Here is a 20,825-nt window from a genome sequence, read left to right on the forward strand (position 1 = left end):
CTTTTTAAGATTTTTCACTTACATGGTGTGTGTGTGTGTGTGTGTGTGTGTGTGTGTGTGTGTGTGTGTGTGTGTGTACACATGCACATGGATGTACACAGTCAAAAGAGGGCATTGGATCCTCTGGAGTTACAGGCATTTGTGAGTCACCCAATGTGGATGTTAGAAGCTGAGTCCTCTGTAAGAACACCAAGTGCCCTTAAATACTGAGCCATCTCTTTTACCACCCCTGGCCCTTGCATTCTTGCACAAGAATAACACCAGGCACTTTCTTTTTAAGAGTGGCCATCCTAATACATGTCAGCTGACATCTCCTGCTGTGTTATGGGCAGTGATGTGGGCATTATCTTCTCATTTGTATGTATTCCTTTTTTTTTTTTTTTTTGGTTTTTCAAAACAGGGTTTCTCTGTATTGCTTTGGAGCCTGTCCTGGAACTAGTTCTGTAGATCGGGCTGGCCTTGAACTCACTGAGATTGGCCTGCCTCTGCCTCCTGAGTGCTGGGATTAAAGGCGTGTGCCACTACTACCCAGCCAATAATCAAATTTTTTACACAGTCTGAATATCAACCCTGTATCACATATATGATGTGTAAATATTTTCTCCTTTGACGCAAGCACATTTTAACATTTGATATGGTTCCATTTGTTCATTTTTGATGTTGCTACTTACATTTTTGTTGTCATACCCAAGAAATAATTATCAAATCCCAAGTTCTGAACATTTCCCCACATTTTCTCCTGGGATTTTTTTTTTTTTTTAAAGCTTTTATCATTATATCCAGTCTTACCAGCATGCTTTGATAACACTCTGACCTGACATTCCATTGCTTCCCCAACCATCAAAGGACTCTAGATAAACATAGTAACCAGTCCTACTGGCCCCAGGTATTTGCAAAGGCATAGAATTGGGAGGACTTGGGTGAGCAATAGAGCAGGACCTCAGTGGAACCCGCACTTCATATGGAGAGCTCGTTTTCCTTTCAGACTTTCAATGTGTTGTGTGTGTCATTTTTTTGCTTGTTTGTTCTTGTTTTCTTTTTTTGAGACAGGGTTTCACTGTGAAGCTTTGGCTGTCCTGGAACTCCAGGACTGGCCTCAAACTCACAGGGATCCACCTGCCTCTGCCCCAAACAGGCTGGCAGGATTGTGCCTAACCTCTCTGAAGCCTACCCCTTCTGTGATTGTGCCCATTTTACAAACTTTCACCTCACTGATGTGTTATCCCACAGGACCTCCAAGTATGGTGCAAGCATGGCCCTCCAATACCATCTGTGGGTACAAGCATCTTAATGGCAGCCACTGCTGGTGTGGTGGTCCCGTCATACCCAAATCATCACACAGCTATCACTCCAGCATCCCATAAGCACTGTACTTACAGGAAGCAGAGTGGCTGCCATTCAAGAACCTGTGCTGGAGCTCCTCAGGGTGACCAGAAGATGAGACCACATTGATGTGGGAACTGTCCCAATGCAGGGCATATCAAAAGAGTGCTGGCCAGAGCTACAGTTGCCCAGTCCTCAAGTTTCTTTCAGACTATCAGAACATCTGCCAGGCAGCCTCTTAGACCTAGTTGGTAAGGCTGCATCCCTGGAGTCTGGAGAAGTACAAGTTGGATTTCTGCAGAAGCCAGTATGAGAAAAGGCCCAGGAGCAGGCCCGTGGCAGGTGGCCAGCCTCATCCATGCTTGAGCATATGGCAGGTGTATGAGAAAAAGTTTGTTTTTTGCTTTTGACATTGAGAAGGAACCGTTTAAGTAACAGTAAAGGGTTGTCCGAGCCAGGCCCCGCCTGCATCAGTGTATGGACTAGAGGGGATGGAAGGACAGGCCATTTGACAGCAGATCATTTTTAACTGCAGGGTGTGAGTGACTGCTGTACACCCCCTTCTGAGCAAGTCACATGAGGTGGTTACTAAATGGGACACAGAAATGCAGGTTACAAAGCGCCAGTCCGGGAGGTGGGCTGTGGGTGTCCGCTGAGCTGGAACAGTGCAGGAGGAGCTACTGGCATCTGCTCCTGCCCCTATCTGCAGGGGGAACCTTGTGGTTTTAATGTCGCAGAGGCTGGTGCCTAGTCAGAAAAACAACCTGTTCCAGTCTCAACCTGGTCACAGAGTATATGTGTTTCCTCATCTGCAGAGAGGAATGGTTTCTAACTTCTCTTTCCTGAAAGGGACTTCTAAAGGTCATGGGAATTCAGCAGAGGCAAAAGAGGGCCCGGAGCAACAAGGTCCCATGCCCTACACCTTTCTGCTCGCTGGGGACCTCATCATGGATGTGACAGCTAATCTTGGTTGCCAGCTTGACTACATCTACAACTAAAACCCAAGCTTTTGGGCACACCTGTGAGGGATTGTTTTCATAATCAAACCATTTGAAATGGGAAGGCCTATTTCTACTCCAGATCTTTTGAGGTGGAAAGATCCACTTTTAATCTGGGCCATGCCTTCTGGGAGCAGCCTGTATAAGGACATGAAGGAAGGAAGCTTGCTCTTGCTGCCAAGTCCATTCCTTCACTGGCATTAGAGCCTATTTCTTCCTTCACAAACCAAAGACCAGCTGAGACATCCTACTTCAAGATGAACAACTTCAGGATCCCTGGACCTTCTGTTTGTAGACAGCCATTTGTTGGACTAGCTGGAGCACAACCTAAGCCAGTCTAATAAATCTGCCCTATATATGTATGTGTGTATTGATTTTATGTAATGTCCCTATAGAGAACCCTAATGGATTCTATGAAACGCAGATGTTTCATTGAGGTCAAAATCTACAGCACTGTCTCTCTTCATGTGTACGTCTTATAACCCCTACTGCTGTCCAAAAAAAAAAAATTTTTTTTTTTTTTTTTTTTTTTTTTTTTTTTGAGGCAGGGTCTCTCACTGGATAGGAAACCATCTGTCCCCACCAGTTTCTTAGTACTAGAAGTGTGTGCTACCATGCCCCGCTTCATATAAATATATTAAATTTATTCTATGTTTGAGTGTTTTGCCTGCACCACATGGTACGTGCACCACATGTGTACACAATGCCCACCAGAGTCCAAAGAGGGCATTAGATCCCCTAGAACTGAGTTGCAAATTGACATAAGCCACCATGTGGGTACTAGGAATTGAACTGGGGTCCTTTGCAAGAGCGACTAGTCCTCTTAACCACTGAGCCATTTCTTCAGCAACCACCCGGCCAAAAAAAACAAACCTCCTATGGATTCAGAGGATTGTGTTGGGGTCCCTAAGCTCGAAAGGCAAGGACTTTACTGACCGAGCCACCTCGCTAGCCTGACAATGCTTTTACAGGATTGAAAGAAATCAAAGGGTACTGACACTGCACCTGGAATTAGCCACAGTTCCTCCTGCTGGTGAGAGGAGAGTCCACAGAAGCCGATATCAACTTCCTCACACCACTTCAATTTAAATTAAACTTCCTTTAATGAAATAAAAAACAAAAACAAATGGTGCATTGCATAATATTTGTGGCCACAGTATAAAACAACACAATTAGTTTGTATAACATTGGATACGGACAAAAATACACAAGACCTTCTCTTGTCTACGGAAAAGTCTGCAGATCCTCGTGTTATACTCTAGAAAAGAAACCCAACCTTGTTCTCCTAGTGACCCGCACACATGTGTGTCACTGAGAATGGTCACACATCGGAGGAGAACTTACCTAAACCCTAGTTCCCTTCTTCCTTGTTGTCATCAGTGAAGCTAAAAACAAAAAAAACATTTCCCCCGAAAGTAGCGAGTCTGTAGTATTGCTTATTGTTCCTGCTCCAAGGGCGCAGTCTTTGGCTCATAGATGCCGTAACAAAATCATGGCTGCAGGCAGTCTGCAAAGCAGGAGGCAAAAGCCACCAGAGAAACAGACAGAGGTCTGGGCAGGAGGGAGCCGTGTGGCTGGGAGGGGAAGACACACACATCGGGACATTTCTAAATGAGGATTTAATCCAGCTGGTGAGTCAGGGTGCCAGCATATCCCATGCATGAAAAATTTGAAAAGTTGTTAAAAAGCCAGAGTTTGTATTTTTCTTATTTTTTAAAAAAGTGAATCGTGTGTGTAAACATCATAAAGTAAACAATTTAAAGTAATTTCTAGGCTTCAATCTGAATGTAGCTTAGGCTCTTTGGGGGGGAGGAGGGGGGGTTTGCAATTAGGGGAAGAAAACCTAACCTTCTATAAAGTTTCTCTTTAAGAAGTGCAATTTTACCTGCCAAGGCCTGGCTCAGCCTTCTCTTCTGTACACCAGTACTGGGGGGTAGAGGGGGATGCTCAGGATGAGCACTTCATGGGGAACCCTATTTGGTACATTAAGAGTGTTTGACCACACTTAAAAAGACTTACATCCCAGAATGTTGATAGTCCCAAAAGGAACTAGGTCCTGGGGTTTCTGGCCCCTCTCCCAGCCTTAAGCAGCTTGGGGGTTTAGGCATGGCCAGTAGATGATGGATGGCCAGAGCCTCAGCAATTCAGGCTCAAATCTCAACACCAGTTGAGAAAGGGAAAGGTAGGCTGCACTACAATGGCCCTGAATCTTCTTCAGTAACTGCAGGGTTCAAAGGCTGCTACTAATGAAGTACCTGGTTCTGCTCCTCTAATTCCTGTTTGTACAGACACCTGTACCCCACCTTTGAACTAGCAGTAAGGAAGTGACATATAGAAATATCCATATCTTCCAAGCCCCCCGCCTCTTGCTTGGGTGGGGTGCAACTGCTGTCTCTCTTCTTGCTACTGACTTTAAACTTGGACCCTATGTGGGCTGGACCCACCAGCTCAGACCTCATCACAGGAGCAGGGTGGTGAACACAAAGGAGGGGGCTCAGCTCATGCTGGCCCTTGCTGACAAAGAGCTGCATGTGAATGGCCATCTACTTGTATTACTTTATTGCTCAAAACAAAGGACTCTTCCCTCACACACACTTTGGAAGACAATAGTGTTAACTCCTTCAGAGCCAAAGGGATAAGAGGGTACCAGTTGGTGGTGAGCCTTGACACCCAGGGGAGGCTGGTGGAAGGCCTGTGCTGGGCAGTGAGAGACTTTGGGTGGCTGAGGCTCTGATGGAGCTGGCACCGGGGACCTGGAAGGTGTCTCTGTACACTGTCCTAATTCCTGCTGTGCCCAGTCAGGCAGAGCCAGCTGCTCTCAACCCTATTTTACAAGCCATTCACATGACAGTAAATTGCTGGGTTCCCTACATATTCCTAATAGGAAGGCAAACATCCACAAAACACATACCTCTTCACTACCCCCTGCAGGGATCTTAAAAAGACTTCAAGGACTGAAAAGGTCATGGAACGTGCACACTTGCTCTAGGCAATTTCTGATTCCTTGAAGTCAGTCAGTATTGCAGGCAGCAATCTGCTTCTGTGTGAAGGAGCTCCAGAGGCAAGTGAAGGATGTAGCACACCGTGGCTCCCTTGCAGGTCCTATGGCAACCAGCAACAGTGCCTCTCATGAAGTGACAGGGCACATTCAGATGCCCTCTGGTGCTACTCTCCCTGGGGTCCCTGGAGCACAGTGGCCTCAGAACTACCAGGGAGGGAGAGCACCTATTCCTTTCCTTGTCTCTAGTGTCCTCTTGCTCACAGACCTTCTGCCCTGGACAGAGGTGGCGGTGGATTTTTCTTCATACTCATTCTTAAGGCTAAGGTGGCGAGATAAGGTGCTTGGTGGAAAGCCAAATTCTAGACTCCAGGGCTGCCATTTCCTCACTCTCACAGAAATAAACCCGAAAATGGAAGGGGGCAGAGAACAAGGGGAAACACAAGAGGCATATGGATCAAGAAGTCATAGACTCTGAGTTTAGGTTCTAACATAGTTAGATGGGCAGGGTAGTCAACACAGGGTAGGCAAGCCACAGCTTGCCTTGGCGCAGGTCTTCATCAGCTCTGGGCCACCATGGAGGGTAGCAGGTAGCAACTGTCCAGATGCCAGCCCCTTGCTGGCTCTCAGGAGAGCAGGTACCCTCTCACCCACAATGACCAACTCTGAGCACCTTCACCTTTCCTCACCACAATCCCTCACATCAAAAGTGATTGACACACACAAATCAGAGGCTCAAGAAACCGCTAGGAGAAAACTAATTAGACCAGGGTTAACCATTAAAAAGCTGCAGCTGGGGAAACACACACTCGATTGTTACATATCAGAAAGTGCCGTGGGAAGAAGAGCCGTGTGCTGGTAAACATGTCCGCGCTCAGAACTTGACATGCAGAAAAGAGAGAGCGCCAGGTCCCACCTGAGATTAGAGAGGACTGGTTTTAGTGTAACACACTTTGTCTTCAAATATCACTGGTCCTCTTCTCACTCCCACCACTCCTACAGTGTCCCTCTGCCCCGCCAGCTCCACTGCTTAATCCATCTCCATGGACATGAGCCTGCGGCGCTCCCGACGAGTCTCCCGCACCTCCTTCTTACAGCACCAGTGGGAACTGCAGTACCCGATGAGGCAGGACAGGAGTCCGATGACTGTAGACAGGCCCACGCCGATCAGTAGCGGGTACTTGAAGGCATTCAGCACTGGGGCAGGGGAGAGAAAGTGGAAGGGTTACTGCCCAGAGGGAGGGCGCTAGGAAGCACTGGCTCCTCCTTCCATCGTGCCCCTCCCCCACCATACCCTGCACCTGGCATGGACTGAGAAAGGAGTGGTCCAGCTCTATTGAAGAAATGAGCACATGCCCCCCCCCATCCCTTCGGAGCTGGGCACATGCCGTGGGTACACAGTAAAGAGATTTTACTTGATGCCTTTGAATGTCAACTTCTTTTTAGGGTTTTGGCAGAGAGATTGATTTTTAAAAGTCAGTATAAGGGCACCGCACATTGAGCAGCAGATGCATCCTTTAAGGAAAAAAAAAAACTGAATAAATCAATTCTATGCATCAAATAACTGAAGTGTACTAAAGATGCTATTTTAAGTAACACTATAGTAAATTATCGAGCAAAGTGAATAATCACTCCCCTTCTTGTTTGGTAAATCTGGGTTTTCATATGGAGCGCCTTCAAGCAGAGTTTAAGATGCAAATGAGGCAGAGATGACAGAAGTTTAGATCCCATCCCGGGAGTGCCATCTTCTCTCCCACTAAGCACCAGAATTTTGTGTAGATGCTGCCTCCACCCAAGTCCTTAATGTCTGGAGTGATCTAATTTTCATAACAGCCCCATGGGATACTACTGTCATATTTTTCAGGACAGTGACCAGCGTGTGGCTGTTGCTGTCTTCAAGTTGGGCTCACTGTGCCCACCTGTGTGAGGCCCTCTACTCCAGTGTACAAGTGGTTGTACTGGTGTGTGTGTGTGTGTGTGTGTGTGCCGGGGTTGGGGGTGGGGGAGTGTGGGGGTGGGGGGTCCTCTTTAGTGTAGCTGCCTGTATGCTGCCCATACTACAGTAACACCAATAAACCCATTGGGTCACCAAATTGGATGTGGGTGAATTCTTTGGATAGTTATTGTTGTCACCTGCAGTGACTATGTAAGTCACTCCCCAAGAAAGGTCACACAACAGAATGACTAAGTGACCTGAGGAGGAGCTGGAGTTGGAAGGCTCTTCTCCTCAAACTGATTTGCTATTAGGGAAACACTCTTGGTCTAGGCTTCTCCTGACCCTTGTAGCATCTGGAATCAATTCTCTCCATGGAGTTGTTCCAAGTGTCGTAACTTTCTGAAGCTTTCACAGGGCAGACTGGTTTCTTGAGAGTAAAGGAACAAGGGTCCAGCTCTGAGATGCTCAAGGGGCAGAGATCTGATTGATTAGGTTGGTTTGGGTGGGGTGGGGTTGGTATGGGTCAGTAAAGCTAAGAAACACTCCCCCACCTCAGGGTTCCAAGAGGTCCCAATTCTGTGCTTTTCCAATAATGTGAGGGGAGGTGAGGAGAGGTAGAAGTGAGAAGATCAGGAGATCAAGGCCAGCCTTGGGTAAGAGAGTAAATTTAAAACAAGCTTGGGCCACATGAGATCACAACTCCAAAACAACAACAACAACAACAAAAAGCAGCAGGTAGGCAAGAGTAGTCATTCCTTAACCTACAGTCTCCCCTGGACACGGCGGAAGCCATGTTAACCTTAGGGTACAGTGAAGTGGGTTTCCATAGACCCACAGAAGAGCCCAGGCTCCTAAACATCCTTTCCCAGTGGTGTCACCAGGCCAGGACTGCAAAACGAGGAACTTGCAAAACTGCTTTGGCCTGAGCTAGGCCCAAGATAAAAAACAAGCTGGACCAAACTATTGGAAATCTGGATTCTATATGCTGCAGCAAAACACAAGAAGGCACTCCAGACACCCAGTGAGGGGGCTCACCATCCATCTTCACAGTTATAAAGATGGGCCTGGAGTGGATCTCAGCCTCCCTCTGCCAGGAACCTGTGGGTGACCTCACCCACGGAGTCACAGAACAGTAGTAGTTGCCAAAGTCCTGGTCCTCAGAGCCATGCACTTGCAGCAAGAATTCCAGTGCGCTCACTCGCTCCAGGCTGAGAGTACTCTTCCTGTCCCTCTGGCCTGTAGTCACGACTCCCTTCCGGTCCAGGGAGGATAGGAGGACGGGATCCTTGTCCAAGCCAAAGGAGTGTACTGCAAACCAGGACACATCGAAGGCCATGTCATCTGTGGATTACCAAGCCAAAGCGTGGAGGTCAGTGTATGAGCAGAAGTGATGTACACACTCCCATGTCTATAACCCTTAATCTAGGCTGGATCTGTTATGTACAAACCCTCAGCAGTCTGTGATGGCGAACTGTCACATTCACCTCTGTGGCAAGGCCACACAGTCACAGGCAGTAGCGTGCAAACTTATGACAAAGTGTCCAACCTAAGCACCGCCACTCTAAGGACCCACAGGAGGAAGACTTGGGGTCTCTGCCTCCCACACACAGTCCTGTGTGTCAAGACTGGGTATGGTGTGCAGCGGCCCTGGACACTTGAAGCAGAAGGACTGGAGACTGGAAAAACCACAAGGTTGAAAGAACAAAATGGACATAAAACGAACTGTACCAATTTAAAGTTGTAGACTGTCTGGATTTCATTGTAGTATTTTGTTTGTTTGGTTTTTTTTTTTTTTTCTTTTTCTTCTTCCCCCTTTAGAAGTGTTTTAGCTCAAAACAAGAGGGGGGAAAATCAAGCAGAGAAAATTGAACACAGTTAATAGTCCCAGAGAGCAAGCTGGTGGAACCGAGATTCTAACAGCCTCAAATGAATTAAGATGGGCAACAGAGAAAGGAGGTGGTAAAGAGAATGTGGAAACTGAGGCCACATGCTAAACCCAGACTCCCTTGCCCATACCAACCAATACCAGCTGTTGAGCTGAGAAATTCATCCACAAGGCATGTGAGGGCTGTGCAGCATAAACACAATTACATCTTAAGTCTGCTTGACGATTCCTTTTTCAAACAACAAACAAACAAAAAGCCCACTGAGTACTGAGCACAGGGCTGTGCTGGGCAAGTGTACTGCCGGTAAGCCACACCCCTAGCCCGCGACTTTTTACATCAGTTTCCGCTGAACAACAAAAAATAACTCTCATTCATTCAGCAACTTTGGAAAACACATTATGAGGCAAACAAATGTTATCCAGACCCACGTAAGACAGAGTGAGCAGAACTAAAAGTAGGCATTTCCTAACGTGTCCAAGTGATAATCCCTTCTCAGCTCACAGCTAAAGCAGACCACCCCTCTCCTCCACCCGCCCATTCCGTGCTTCAGCATAAACAGTTCCTAGTGTGTAAGACCAGGTGGGAGTGGAGAGTGCTGTGAACTGCCTCATTTCCCCTCAGTGCCCGGCACAGTAGGCTCTTCTACCCATGGGAACTCTGCAGTCAGGTACAAGCCTGCAGTGGCTACTAGAGATAAGGCCTAAGTGTCCCCATTATTTCATTCCCCACTATGCATCATAGGAAGGTAAGGTGAGAGCCTGGGCTAGAACCCCGGTACCTACTGGCCACCTGACCTGAACAAGCCATGTTAGTTCACTGCAATAGGGCACTGAAAGGTGGCTCAGCAGTTTAGAGCACTCACTGCTCTTGCAGAGGACCCTGGTTCAGTTCTCAGCACCCATGTCAGATGGCTAACAAGTGCTTGTAACTCCAACTCCAGGGAATCTGACACTTTCTTCTGGGCTCTACAGACAGACAGGCAGGCAGGCAGGCAGACAGAAAAACACACACTCTCACTTGTGTACAGACACACAAGACATACACATACAAAACAAATCTAAAAAAGTGCTACTAACAGCATGGGCAAATACGGGAAGAACCATGCCTGGGCCACAGTGAGTGCTTAATTAGTGACTGCCTTCATACCCACACATGGTGGGACAAGCACATGTTGATAGGAGGAAGGGCATGACTATCTGTTGTCAAGGCTGTGGTTCCCTCGTGAGGACGGCTGTTGTGCTGAGCTTACCACACACACTGGTGCAGGTACCAGATGCTCACACTCTCAAACCACACCTCTCCAGAGCCACCATACTTGCTAGAAATGCCTCCAAGAGGCTACAAGACGGTGCTAACTTCAGCCACGCAGCCTCTGGACAATGAAAGCCCAGATCCTTGACATCCCTCAGCTCCAAGCACTATTAGCATGGTCATGGGGGCTCCACTCCTTTGTGCCCTCACAGCACACTCTGGAGAAACCTCGATGACTCACGCTTCCCTCTGCTTTGCTTCAGAGCCTGACCGTGGCGCCACCCACGCTTGGCTGCTCCCACCCTGCCTTGGTACAGGAGTGTCTTGGCTCTTGGCCTACTTATGCAACTTTCCCACAGAGAATTCCCTCTCAGAGCGCATAGGATGAATGAAAAAAGGAATAAAGAAAGAAAGGAAGAAATTACAATTTGTGTTTAATTATTCAGAATCTTCCACCCACACAGACCAAAAGTGCAAAGTTCTGGAAAATAGTGATTTACAAGATACCAGCTACCTATAGCTTTTGCAATTACACTGGAAAAGAGAGTTTTACATGAAAGGTACAACTGGTGACCTATTAATTTGCTGAGAAAGGGCACTCTATCGGTTTATTTCTGAATATATTGTAAACGAGCTTTGAACAACACTGCTTGCTCTATGCAAACTTTTAAAGGGCTTTGCTTGTGTTTTCCTCCAATCTTCTCTCTCTCTCTTTCATTTCCATTTTCAAAGGTACTTTTGTGTCTCCATGCTTCCCAGCTTCAGTACAGTAGGGCTGCTCGCCCGCCTCAGAGCCAGTCTAGTCTCTTCATGCCTTATCCCAATGAACAAGCTAAGCAGCCGTGTGTGTGTGTGTGTGTGTGTGTGTGTGTGTTGGGGTTCTTTCTTTTCCTTTCCTTCTACAAACTCCTTTCTCCCACCTCCAAAGCACATGGACCTTTGAGAGCAAATGTTGGTATCAGGAAACCGTGCCTGCAGGTCAAACGGAGCCACCCTTGTTCTGATGAACGGTTTTCCTCTCCTCAGCCATGCTTGTTTGTGCATACTGTCACTCACTGCCACTTCCCTGTGACTGCGGCAGGGCTGAGCTGCTGAGACCATCTGACATGCAGAGCAAACACTATCTCCTCCTGCTCCCTTCATAGGAAGCATGTGTAGATCCGGAACTGGTAGCCACCTGAATCTTTGAACAGAAGTCCTGAAGGAGCCAGGATCCACCCTACGGTGGTGGCTGCTCAGTCGATTACTTCCAGATACTGGTGAGGCCTGCATGGGCCACCATCCCTGCATATCAACACTGCCCCTGCACAGAGAACAAGACCTGCCTGCCTGCCCCAGGGCCATATTTCCAGAGGTCTACACAGAGAAACACATGAGAACTCACACAATTTGGCTGTTCCAAAGTGCATGACTTTGATAGGAATGGGGTGGGGTGAGACAGTGTCAGGGTCACAAGGGGTATAAGGGAGAAGGGCAGGCCTCAGCAAGCTAGGTTCTTCACAGAACCTTTGAGGAAAGGCAAAGGTGGGTACAGTGCTGCTCAGCAACAGGGACAACACCCTAATGCCTCAGTGTTCCTTCAAGACCAGAGAGACCAATGGGAGAGGGACATCACCTGGTTGCTAAATGCACCAAGCAGAAACTGTATGAGGCATGGGCCCACAATTCTGAGGCATCTGTTGGCAAGGCTAATATTTTCTGTAAAGAGATTCATAGAGCTAGGGATGTGGCTTGGGACAGGCTTAGCATGTGCAAGGTTTCACCTCCAGTACAATGGGAGGAAGGGCTTTAGGGAGCTATCTTACAAGTTCTAAAAGCTGCCATTCTTCTGGCCTATATTTCTCCATGGGTGTCCTTTGTCCTTAACTAGGCTACAAGCTCTCTGGGGCAGACCTTGAACATGTTCACTGCTCTATTTCCAGCATCTACAGCCACTCTTGTGTACTGAAGGAGCTCAGGAACAATGAATGTCTGACATATAGAAGGAGGAGGACCCTGTGAATGGGTCTTAAACTAGGCCACAGCAAACCACAAAGAGATCTACTGACTGCCCTGAAAAGTGTTTTCAAATCTCATAGCAGATAAGTGGCCTCACAGAACCAAGGTAGCACCACGTCAGGAAAAGTGGTGTCCTGGCTAGTCTTTTGTCAATTTGAAACAAGCTAGAGTTATCTGAGAGGAGGGAACCTCAATTGAGAAAATGCCTCCATAAGACCCAGCTGTAAGGCACTTTGTTATTAGTGATTGATGGGAGAAAGCCCAGTCCATTGTGGGTGGTGCCATCTCTGAGCTCTACAAGAAAGCAGGCTGCACAAGCCATGAGGAAGCTAGCCAGTAAGCAGCATCCCTCTATGGTTCCTGCTCTGTCTGACTTTCTGTCCTGACTTCCTTCAACGATAGACTCCAATGAAGAAGCCAAATAAACCCTTTCCTCCCCAACTAGCTTTTGGGTCATGGTGTTTCATTGCAGCAACAGAAACCCTACCTGGCTAAGAGAAGTGGAGACCAACAGACAATCCAAACCCTAGTCCCTACATCTAAGTGACACGGTGAGAATGAAGAGAGGTACCTGGGTCCAGGACTGCTCCTTCCAGAGTGACAATACAGAACAACTTGATGAGATCTCCCCGGGTGACTGACGGTGTGTCTGAATGCACAGAGACATTAAATATGGGACCTGGAAGAGAGTGACATTTAAGTTACATTATTCTCTTTCACACAAGTTCAAATTCCATTCCTGAAGCTCCAATAGCATCTAAATGCAGTCTGTTTCCTGGGAATTGGTCTAGGGAAATCATAAAACAGGTATTCAAAGATCTCTTTTCTCTATTCAGAGATGCTTGCATGGGGCACACCTACCTGAATTCAGTCCTGATTAAATCCGAACATTGGTAGGATGTGCTCACCTCCCAGCTGGTAGGCTTAGGTTGGTGCCTGGTTCAGGGCAGTTCAAACTAGGGTGAGTTAGAGACCATAGGTCCAGGGACTGAACCACATGTGCTTTTGGTCTCAGTTGGGTGAGTTCTGCCATACTGTACTGATGGGGACAGAGATCCCAGAGTTAAAGGGCTGAGACACAGTTAGGAATTGGGCTTCCTAACAGATCCCAACAACAGCAATGCTTAGATAAAGTCTATTGGGGGGGGGGCACTGAGAAAATGCTAACATTTCAGGGGAAATACAGACAGCTTGGACAGACCTTTAAAAGACCAACCAAACTGGGGGAGGCCAGGTGCATATAGGAGTGCTCTACTTTTGGGTCAATTTTGCTGTGAAACTAAAATTACCTCAACCCCATCCCCCAAGAATACAGCAGCCTAATGATTACTGGGAAGCTGAGGTAAGGCTTACTTGAGGAATAGGGACATTCCTGTTTCCTTGTTCAGATTGCTGGAAAGGAAAATGTTTTTAGGCAACCGTAAAAAGCTCCTTGCTCAGGAGTGTGTGTGTGTGGAAGGTCACACTGTCATGAGGCAATGAGCTGAATAAGTCTGGCTCTGTTTTCACTTCAATTTGATGACTCATAAGGAGACATGAAACTGCTTTCCTAGCACTAAGGACATGAATCAATCGTGTAGTCCGAGGACAAAGGTAAAGAAGAAGCTGGTTATGGAGGTAGGCGTGTTGGGGAGACCTGGGGACTAAACTCCAGAGGGCTGAGAACACAGCAGGATGGCAGTCCCCGGGGACACCCTCTCCTCCAGATGCCTCAGCTCTGGCCCCGGCTCCCCTAGCTTCTCATACTCTGGCCCTGCTCTGCCCACAGCTGTGTGGAGGACAGGGCCAGCCTCACTGTTCTGGACCTGTCCTGTGGAAATGACGGGATATGTTGTTTCTGTCGGCTCAGGGTGTCAGTGGCCATGGTGAACAAGGGGTTATAATTTTCCATAGATAAGAAACTTCACTGTTAAACTCCACTAAGGCTTTCTTTGATAAAGTGTTCAGGACCCTTCTATGAGAACCCCAAGTGACCAAACACTGAAATACTCAACTGATTTATGTGTTTTTCTTATTTGAAACAATGAAGAGAGACTTACCTAATTTGAACAAATGTCACTTTTCTTTGTATTTCCAAAGAAAACCCCAAATGCCTTCTGGGTCACAAGTCACAACTCTCATTCCCCTACTGGTGGCTGCCGTGGGAACCAAGGGAGGGTTTTGAGAGGGTCTGTGCTCTGTCCTATAGTGCAGACAGGGCTGGGGAAGAAGGCCTTCATTGTGGCGAACAACTCGCAGTACTGCATTTCCTTTTAAGGAAATCAATAGCTTGATGTTAATATGGTCATTATCCCAGAATAGTGGGATATTTAGAAATATTTTCACTATTGTCAGTTTTTGTGGCACTGCTGTTCGGTGAGGGAATTTGTCTGGTTAATTTTGCAGACCACAGACTCGAGAATTCAGTGAGCTGCCAGAGAGGTCCCTGGATTCCTAGTCGACTGACAGTATAGGGACCACTTAACCTTTAAATACAAACACCGACACAACCATATTCCATCCCCACCCTAGAAAAAGGCTCAAAGGGCATTTTTTTTTTTTTTCATGCAAGCAAACACTGCAACCATCTGCTCCTGATGCCACACACTGTAGTCACTGGGCCAGTATCTACCTAGCATTTACTGTAACAGGAAAATGGATTATCTTACATTAAAGGGAAAGGAAGCGGGTCATAGAATTTTATGTACGGTCAAGATTTCCAAGTCACGAAGATAACACCAGAGGAAAAGTTCTAGAAAACCGAACAGCCTAAATCAGTGTTTCATTGGACAGGGTGAGGATGGGGGTGTGACTGCTCTACTTTCTACGGCATGGCTCTATTTTAATTTTATCTTAAGTGTATGCCAATTTGCCTGCGTGCATGTCTGAGCACCACATGTGTTGTTCCCATGGAGGCCAGAGAAGGGTGTCAGATTCCCCTGGGACTGGAGTTGTAAGCAGTTACGAGCTGCAATGCGGGTACTAGGAATTGATCCCAGGTCCTTGGGAAGAGTGCCCAGTGCTCCTAACTTCCAAGTGCTTTCACTCTGTTTACAAATTTCTATATTAAAAACAAAAAATTGTGACTCCTTTAAAAGGACAATGCCTACATCATCATGCTTAAATCTCATTTTAACCCTGACACTTGGGTCAGTAAAAGCCATGATCTAGTAGATTTCCCCTGGGAAACTCAGACCCACTAACAAGAGACCAAGGCTGGAGATTAGGTGACAGGATTGTGGGTATAGGGAGGACTTCTTCGCTATGGATCCTAAGTAGGAAGTGAAGACTCTTGTTTACTGGGAGGCAATCTGGGGCTCTAGCATTAGGCTGGTCAATCACATGGCAGCTTCTAATTAACACGGGGACAGACTGTGACAATTCCACAGATGGAATACAGTGTTTAGGCAATCTTTTCAACCTGGAAGTAAAGTGATTACCAGCTGACATATTGCGATTTAAAGAATTAAGAAATAGACCCAATATCCATCCGTAGCCCAGAGATATATAAGGGACTTCCTATCTCCCCTCCTCCACATAATTGAATCGAATGATCAAATAACAAATGTAAAACAAGATAGAATTGACCACCGCAGATAGTAAGACAAAAACATACGGAAAAGGACAAAACCACGTAGTCATCTCAACAAACACAAATATGGGGGGATCATTTGGTAAGTGGATAAGTCCTTTCGATGACAAAATGTTCAACAAGAGTCAAGCGTGGTGGCACATGCCTTTAATCCCAGCAGTCCCGAGGCAGATTCTGACTTACCTACAGTTATGAATGCTTTAACAATTTCTTTTTTAAAAAGGCATATTTTATTTTTAATATGTGCATGACTGCAACTGCCCAGAAAGACCAGGAAAATACTGGATTCCCTGGAATTGGAGTTACAGGTAGGAATGAAAAGCTCAACATGGGCGCTGGGAACCACACATGGGTCCTCTGTGCTTTTCACCCTGAACCATCTCTCCACCTCCAAAAGTGAATGATTTGACTAAAGCATCTTGCATTTGTTATACTGATTTAGTTAGTAACAGAACTTTTGTAGATGGGCATAAATGTATACATTCAAAAATCCTCAACTTAAAAAACAAAACAAAAATATCCAATCCCCCAAATCCCTAAGTAGCAAGCAGGGAGACAGTGAGCACTGTTAGTCTAACATTCACAGAGGACAATTCTTCACATGGAGCATCTAAATGAGACTGGGCACAGAAATGAGACTTCCCACAGAAAGACACACACACAGAAGAAGGTGTGTCCGGGCCTAGTGAGTCACACTAAGTGTGAAATATTTCCACTAAGGGTAAACTCATTTCTGAGTAGAAACAATAAGCACCAAAGATAATATCACGAGTAACTCTTCTTAACAAACCAAGCTGACAGAGTCACCAATACACAGCACCGCAGCAACTCTGGTGAGGGGAGGAGAAAGGGTGAGGGTCATCCCTGGGAGGAAACAGTACTGTGACGGGGACCCAGAGCTGTGGTCACCACCTACAGTCTTGGAGTTGGAAGCCATGAAATGAGACCTGATTCAGGCTCCCACTCTGGACCATCCACTTTGACAGCCACGGGTTTTTCTCTCCACTATGTTCCCCAAGGACTCAGGTATGAGTTCCTGTCCTTTTTTTTTTTTAAATATAATAATACATTTCAAATAAACAAGCAATTTTCACATGAGTGTTTATGACAGAATTAAATCAGTGGGGAACTGCCTGTCCATCAGCTGATGAAATGATACAGTGTGACCTAACCATGGAACGGGATAGTACTCAGTCAAAAAGATAAGGTGACAGTAAAGCATGCTGCAACATGGGTGACAGTTAAGTCAGCCAGATAGCGAGGTGACATATGTGTGAAGTATACAACATGGGAAAATTCATATAGAGAGAAAGCAGAGTGGTTACTGGGGGTGGGAGGCTGGACACTGTTCATCAAGGGGTCTGAGTTTCATCTGGACACCACAGAAATGTTCTAAAATTGACTAAGGTGATTGATGGTCACACAATTCCGTGAATATGTGAAAAGCCACAGAATTACAGACCTTATAGGGACAAGCTAAATGACATACGGATTCCACTTCACAAGCTTTTTGAAAAAGCAAGGACAGGGGCTTGGGAGACGCCATAGTATATAAAGTAATTGCTACCTCATAATGAGTACCTGAATTCAAATCCCCAGCACCCATATAAAAAGCCGGGTGAGGCCACAGCCTGTGGTCCCAGCACTGTGTGTGTGCTGATGGTGGTGTGCAGACAGTGTATCGCTGGCTTTCTAGCCATCACCCTAGCTCCAGGCTCAGTGGGAAACTGTTTCAAGGGGAGGCAGAGTGACAGAGCAAGACACTTGACACCCTCCACTTTCCAAACACATGTGCGCACATAAACCACATACATACACCACTTGTACATACACAAAAAACAAAACAAATAAATAATAAGGACCCTAGATTAAAATGTTAGGGTTGTCTTCCAGTTCAATCTATGGCTTCATGGAGTTCTCTGCTCACCTGAGGTTTGGAAGTCAATCTCAATGGGATTGGAGAGACTAGTCGCTGCTTCTCGCCACAAGCTACCCCCAATAGGAGACCAGGCTGTCACCACGCAGCGGTATAGCCCTGCATCGGAGACCTGAGTCTGGTACATTCGGTATCGAAACTCATCCTCTTGAACCTTCTCTAACACAACGCCGTCCACCCGTGATGCATCAGTCCAGTTCTCCAACTTCACCACAGAATCCTGGTCCAGGGAGATGATGTACTTGGTTTCATTGGGACTGGTGAGGTCCCCAACAGGCTTCTCGGCCGTGATGAGAACAGAGTAGCGCGGTGACTTAATATTCTTGGAAGACACTTTGCAAGTCATCTCAAATGTATTCCCTGCAGCAAAGAAGGGCTTTGGCTGCCGTGCCCTCACCACAAGCACAGAATCTGGAATGAAGAATCAGAGGGAGGAGGTCATTTCCAACAGATTTCGTTAAAATGGATATGCACCTAAAAATAAAGAATCACAGCATCCAGGAAATAGGGATTTGTGTGCAATTTGCCACACTATAATACTAAGGAAAACATGGAGCCTCCAAAAGAAAATAGTGTGTCTGTTCACAGACTGAAAACCGCCACAGGGGGAGCAGCAGTCAGAATTGATCCAAGGTGTAATGGACAGTGAGAGTGTGAAATTTCCAGTCCGTGAGTGGTTTCACTGAGAGAACTCAGAAAGCTATGGGCCTCTCAAGACTCAGGGAGCCAGGGGAAATAGGCTAGGCTAGCCACATCATAGCCTTCTCTGCTGAGTGTTAACTTATGTGCCAGCATAGCTTTTCTCTGTCTGCCCCTACAATACATCACTAAATGCAATTGCATCTGCAGATGTGGCCATTTCTACCTGGTTTGCACTTTTACCTTCAGAGATGTGGTTTTAAGATTTTTGGCCAATGTCCATGACTACACCACCAGTGGGTTTGCATGTTCTTTGGGCTTCTCTGTCTAACACTAATCCCTAAGCGTGTATAAATTAGGTTTTACCAGTTCGCACTAGCAAAGTCAGGCATTTGGAAGGTATGCAAATAGCTACTAAAAAATGAAATGAATCATGCCCACACGCCCATTCCTTTAAAAAAAATTTGGTTTTGGATTTTTTTTTTTTTTTTTTTTTTTTGACAGTGTTTCTTTATGTAGCCTTGGCTGTCCTTGAACTCACTGAGTAGATGAGGATGACCTCAACACATAGAGATTTGCCTGTCTTTGCCTCCCGAGTGCTGGGATTAAAGGCGTGCACCACCACTGCCCAGCCATGAAATGCCTTCTTAATCAGATGACCCACCAGTGAGTGCAATATGGCCACAATCAATGGGACACATAAAGAGAGAAGGAAATTGGTGTCACTGAGCCAGCCCCTCATTCTTGGTTCCCCTGTGAATCTGGTCACCCTCTGGTGAATTAGACATATTACAGATAGCCTTCATATCATAGGCTCCAGTGATGAAATAGTAACCTGAAGGTACTTTATGTACCAGTAGAGGAAGACAAACAGATAAGACATGTAGTGTGGTTAGGTGGTAGAAATGTAAGAACAACCACAGAAGAAAAACACAAAAAAGAAGTGTAGGACTGGTTATGGGGAAAGGGAGTGGAGTTATAGACAGAGTGGCCCAGGAAGGTCCCACTAAGAAGGTGATGCTTGGCTAAGCACCGAGGGAGGTGGGAACGCTTTCTAGGCAGGAGAAGGCAAATGGCGAGCTATAGAGCTTGTCAGCTGGTGAGGGGAACCACGGGAAGGGCAGGGGGAGAGCTGTGAGGGAAGCGATCAGTCTATTAGGGGACTCTGAGGTTCAGGGTGGAGGAATTTCATGATCTGACTGGATGCTAAGGGTGTGTTTTGTTGTTGTTGTTGTTTTGAGACAGTGTAGCCCTGGCTGTTCTGGCACTTTCTCTGTAGACCAGGCTGGCCTTGAACTCAGAGATTCACCTGCCTCCCAAGAGCTGGGATTAAAGGCGTGTGCCACCACTGCCCAACTGCTGAGGGTGCGATTAAGGGTGGGTGCAAAGAGACCAGAGAGGGGCAGGTGATGTAAACACAAGTCAGAGAAAGCAGGCTCATTAGGAGTGAGGCATGAGAGGACAGCAGACTCGAAATCAGTCTCAGGAATGAGTGAGAACTGGCACTGCGGTGTCTGTAATCCCAGCACTTAGGAGGTAGTGACAGGAGTCCCAGGAGTTCAAAACAAAAAGGCCACAACTCAATCAACAACAACCAAAAGGGGAAGTTAGGGCCCAGGGCGTGGCTAGCTTGCATAAGGCTTTTAAGACCCTAGGTTCTATCCTTAGCACATTAAACTGAACAAAGCAATCAGAATAAAAAGAATGAGGAATCAGGGGGAGAGGTTTAGGTCCACAACCAAAGGTGGACAACGATAGGCTGCAGAGGCCAGAGGCTCCATTTCTGACTCAAGTCCGAGAGGTGTCTTCTAGGCAAGAAGGCAGCATAACACTTGAGTCTGGAGTTCTAGAACATACTGGGATAAACATGCAGAGTTGGGAGTCAGTCACTGCTGGGTGAGTGTAAGACACTGTTAAGGGAGGTAGATAGGAATTCAGGGACTGTGTCCTGATGTTGTTTCCTGCATGGGAACTGGGAGGATGGACAGGAAGCAGCAAAGGAGGCCGAGATGCAGCAGCCAGTGAGGATGGAAACAAGTCTGGGGAAGGCATCCCACAAGCCAAGCGAAAGCCAAAGCATTTCTAGAGGGAAGAAGACTGACAGCAGGCTTCTGTAGTGTGTTGATGCCTGGCAATCTTAACATGTGCAGTGAGGGGGAAAGTAGGTAACAAAGAGAAATGGAGGAGAAACTAGAGATACTAAATATACTTCAATCAAATCCACTGCTACAAAGGGACAGCGTGGTGGGCACACTGGGTGGTGGTGGCACACGCCTTTAATCCCAGAAC

At 46.7% G+C, this 20,825-nt stretch overlaps 1 protein-coding gene across 2 annotated transcripts in view; it reads right to left on the minus strand.

Moving 5' to 3' along the window:
• Positions 1-3,405: 3,405 nt before the first annotated feature.
• Ptgfrn (prostaglandin F2 receptor inhibitor) overlaps positions 3,406-20,825 on the minus strand; it is a 66,484-nt gene continuing 49,064 nt past the window's right edge. For both annotated transcript variants that reach the window (XM_051199275.1, XM_051199276.1), the window contains exons 6-9: positions 17,889-18,308; positions 12,962-13,069; positions 8,291-8,596; positions 3,406-6,516 (exon numbers count right to left, since the gene is read on the minus strand). In XM_051199275.1, the coding sequence (XP_051055232.1) occupies positions 6,350-6,516; positions 8,291-8,596; positions 12,962-13,069; positions 17,889-18,308 (1,001 nt within the window). In that variant the 3' untranslated portion in view covers positions 3,406-6,349. The remainder of the gene's footprint in view (positions 6,517-8,290; positions 8,597-12,961; positions 13,070-17,888; positions 18,309-20,825) is intronic.

Source organism: Phodopus roborovskii, unplaced genomic scaffold (genome assembly GCF_943737965.1).
Source record: "Phodopus roborovskii unplaced genomic scaffold, PHOROB, whole genome shotgun sequence".
Classification (NCBI taxonomy): Eukaryota; Metazoa; Chordata; class Mammalia; order Rodentia; family Cricetidae; genus Phodopus; species Phodopus roborovskii.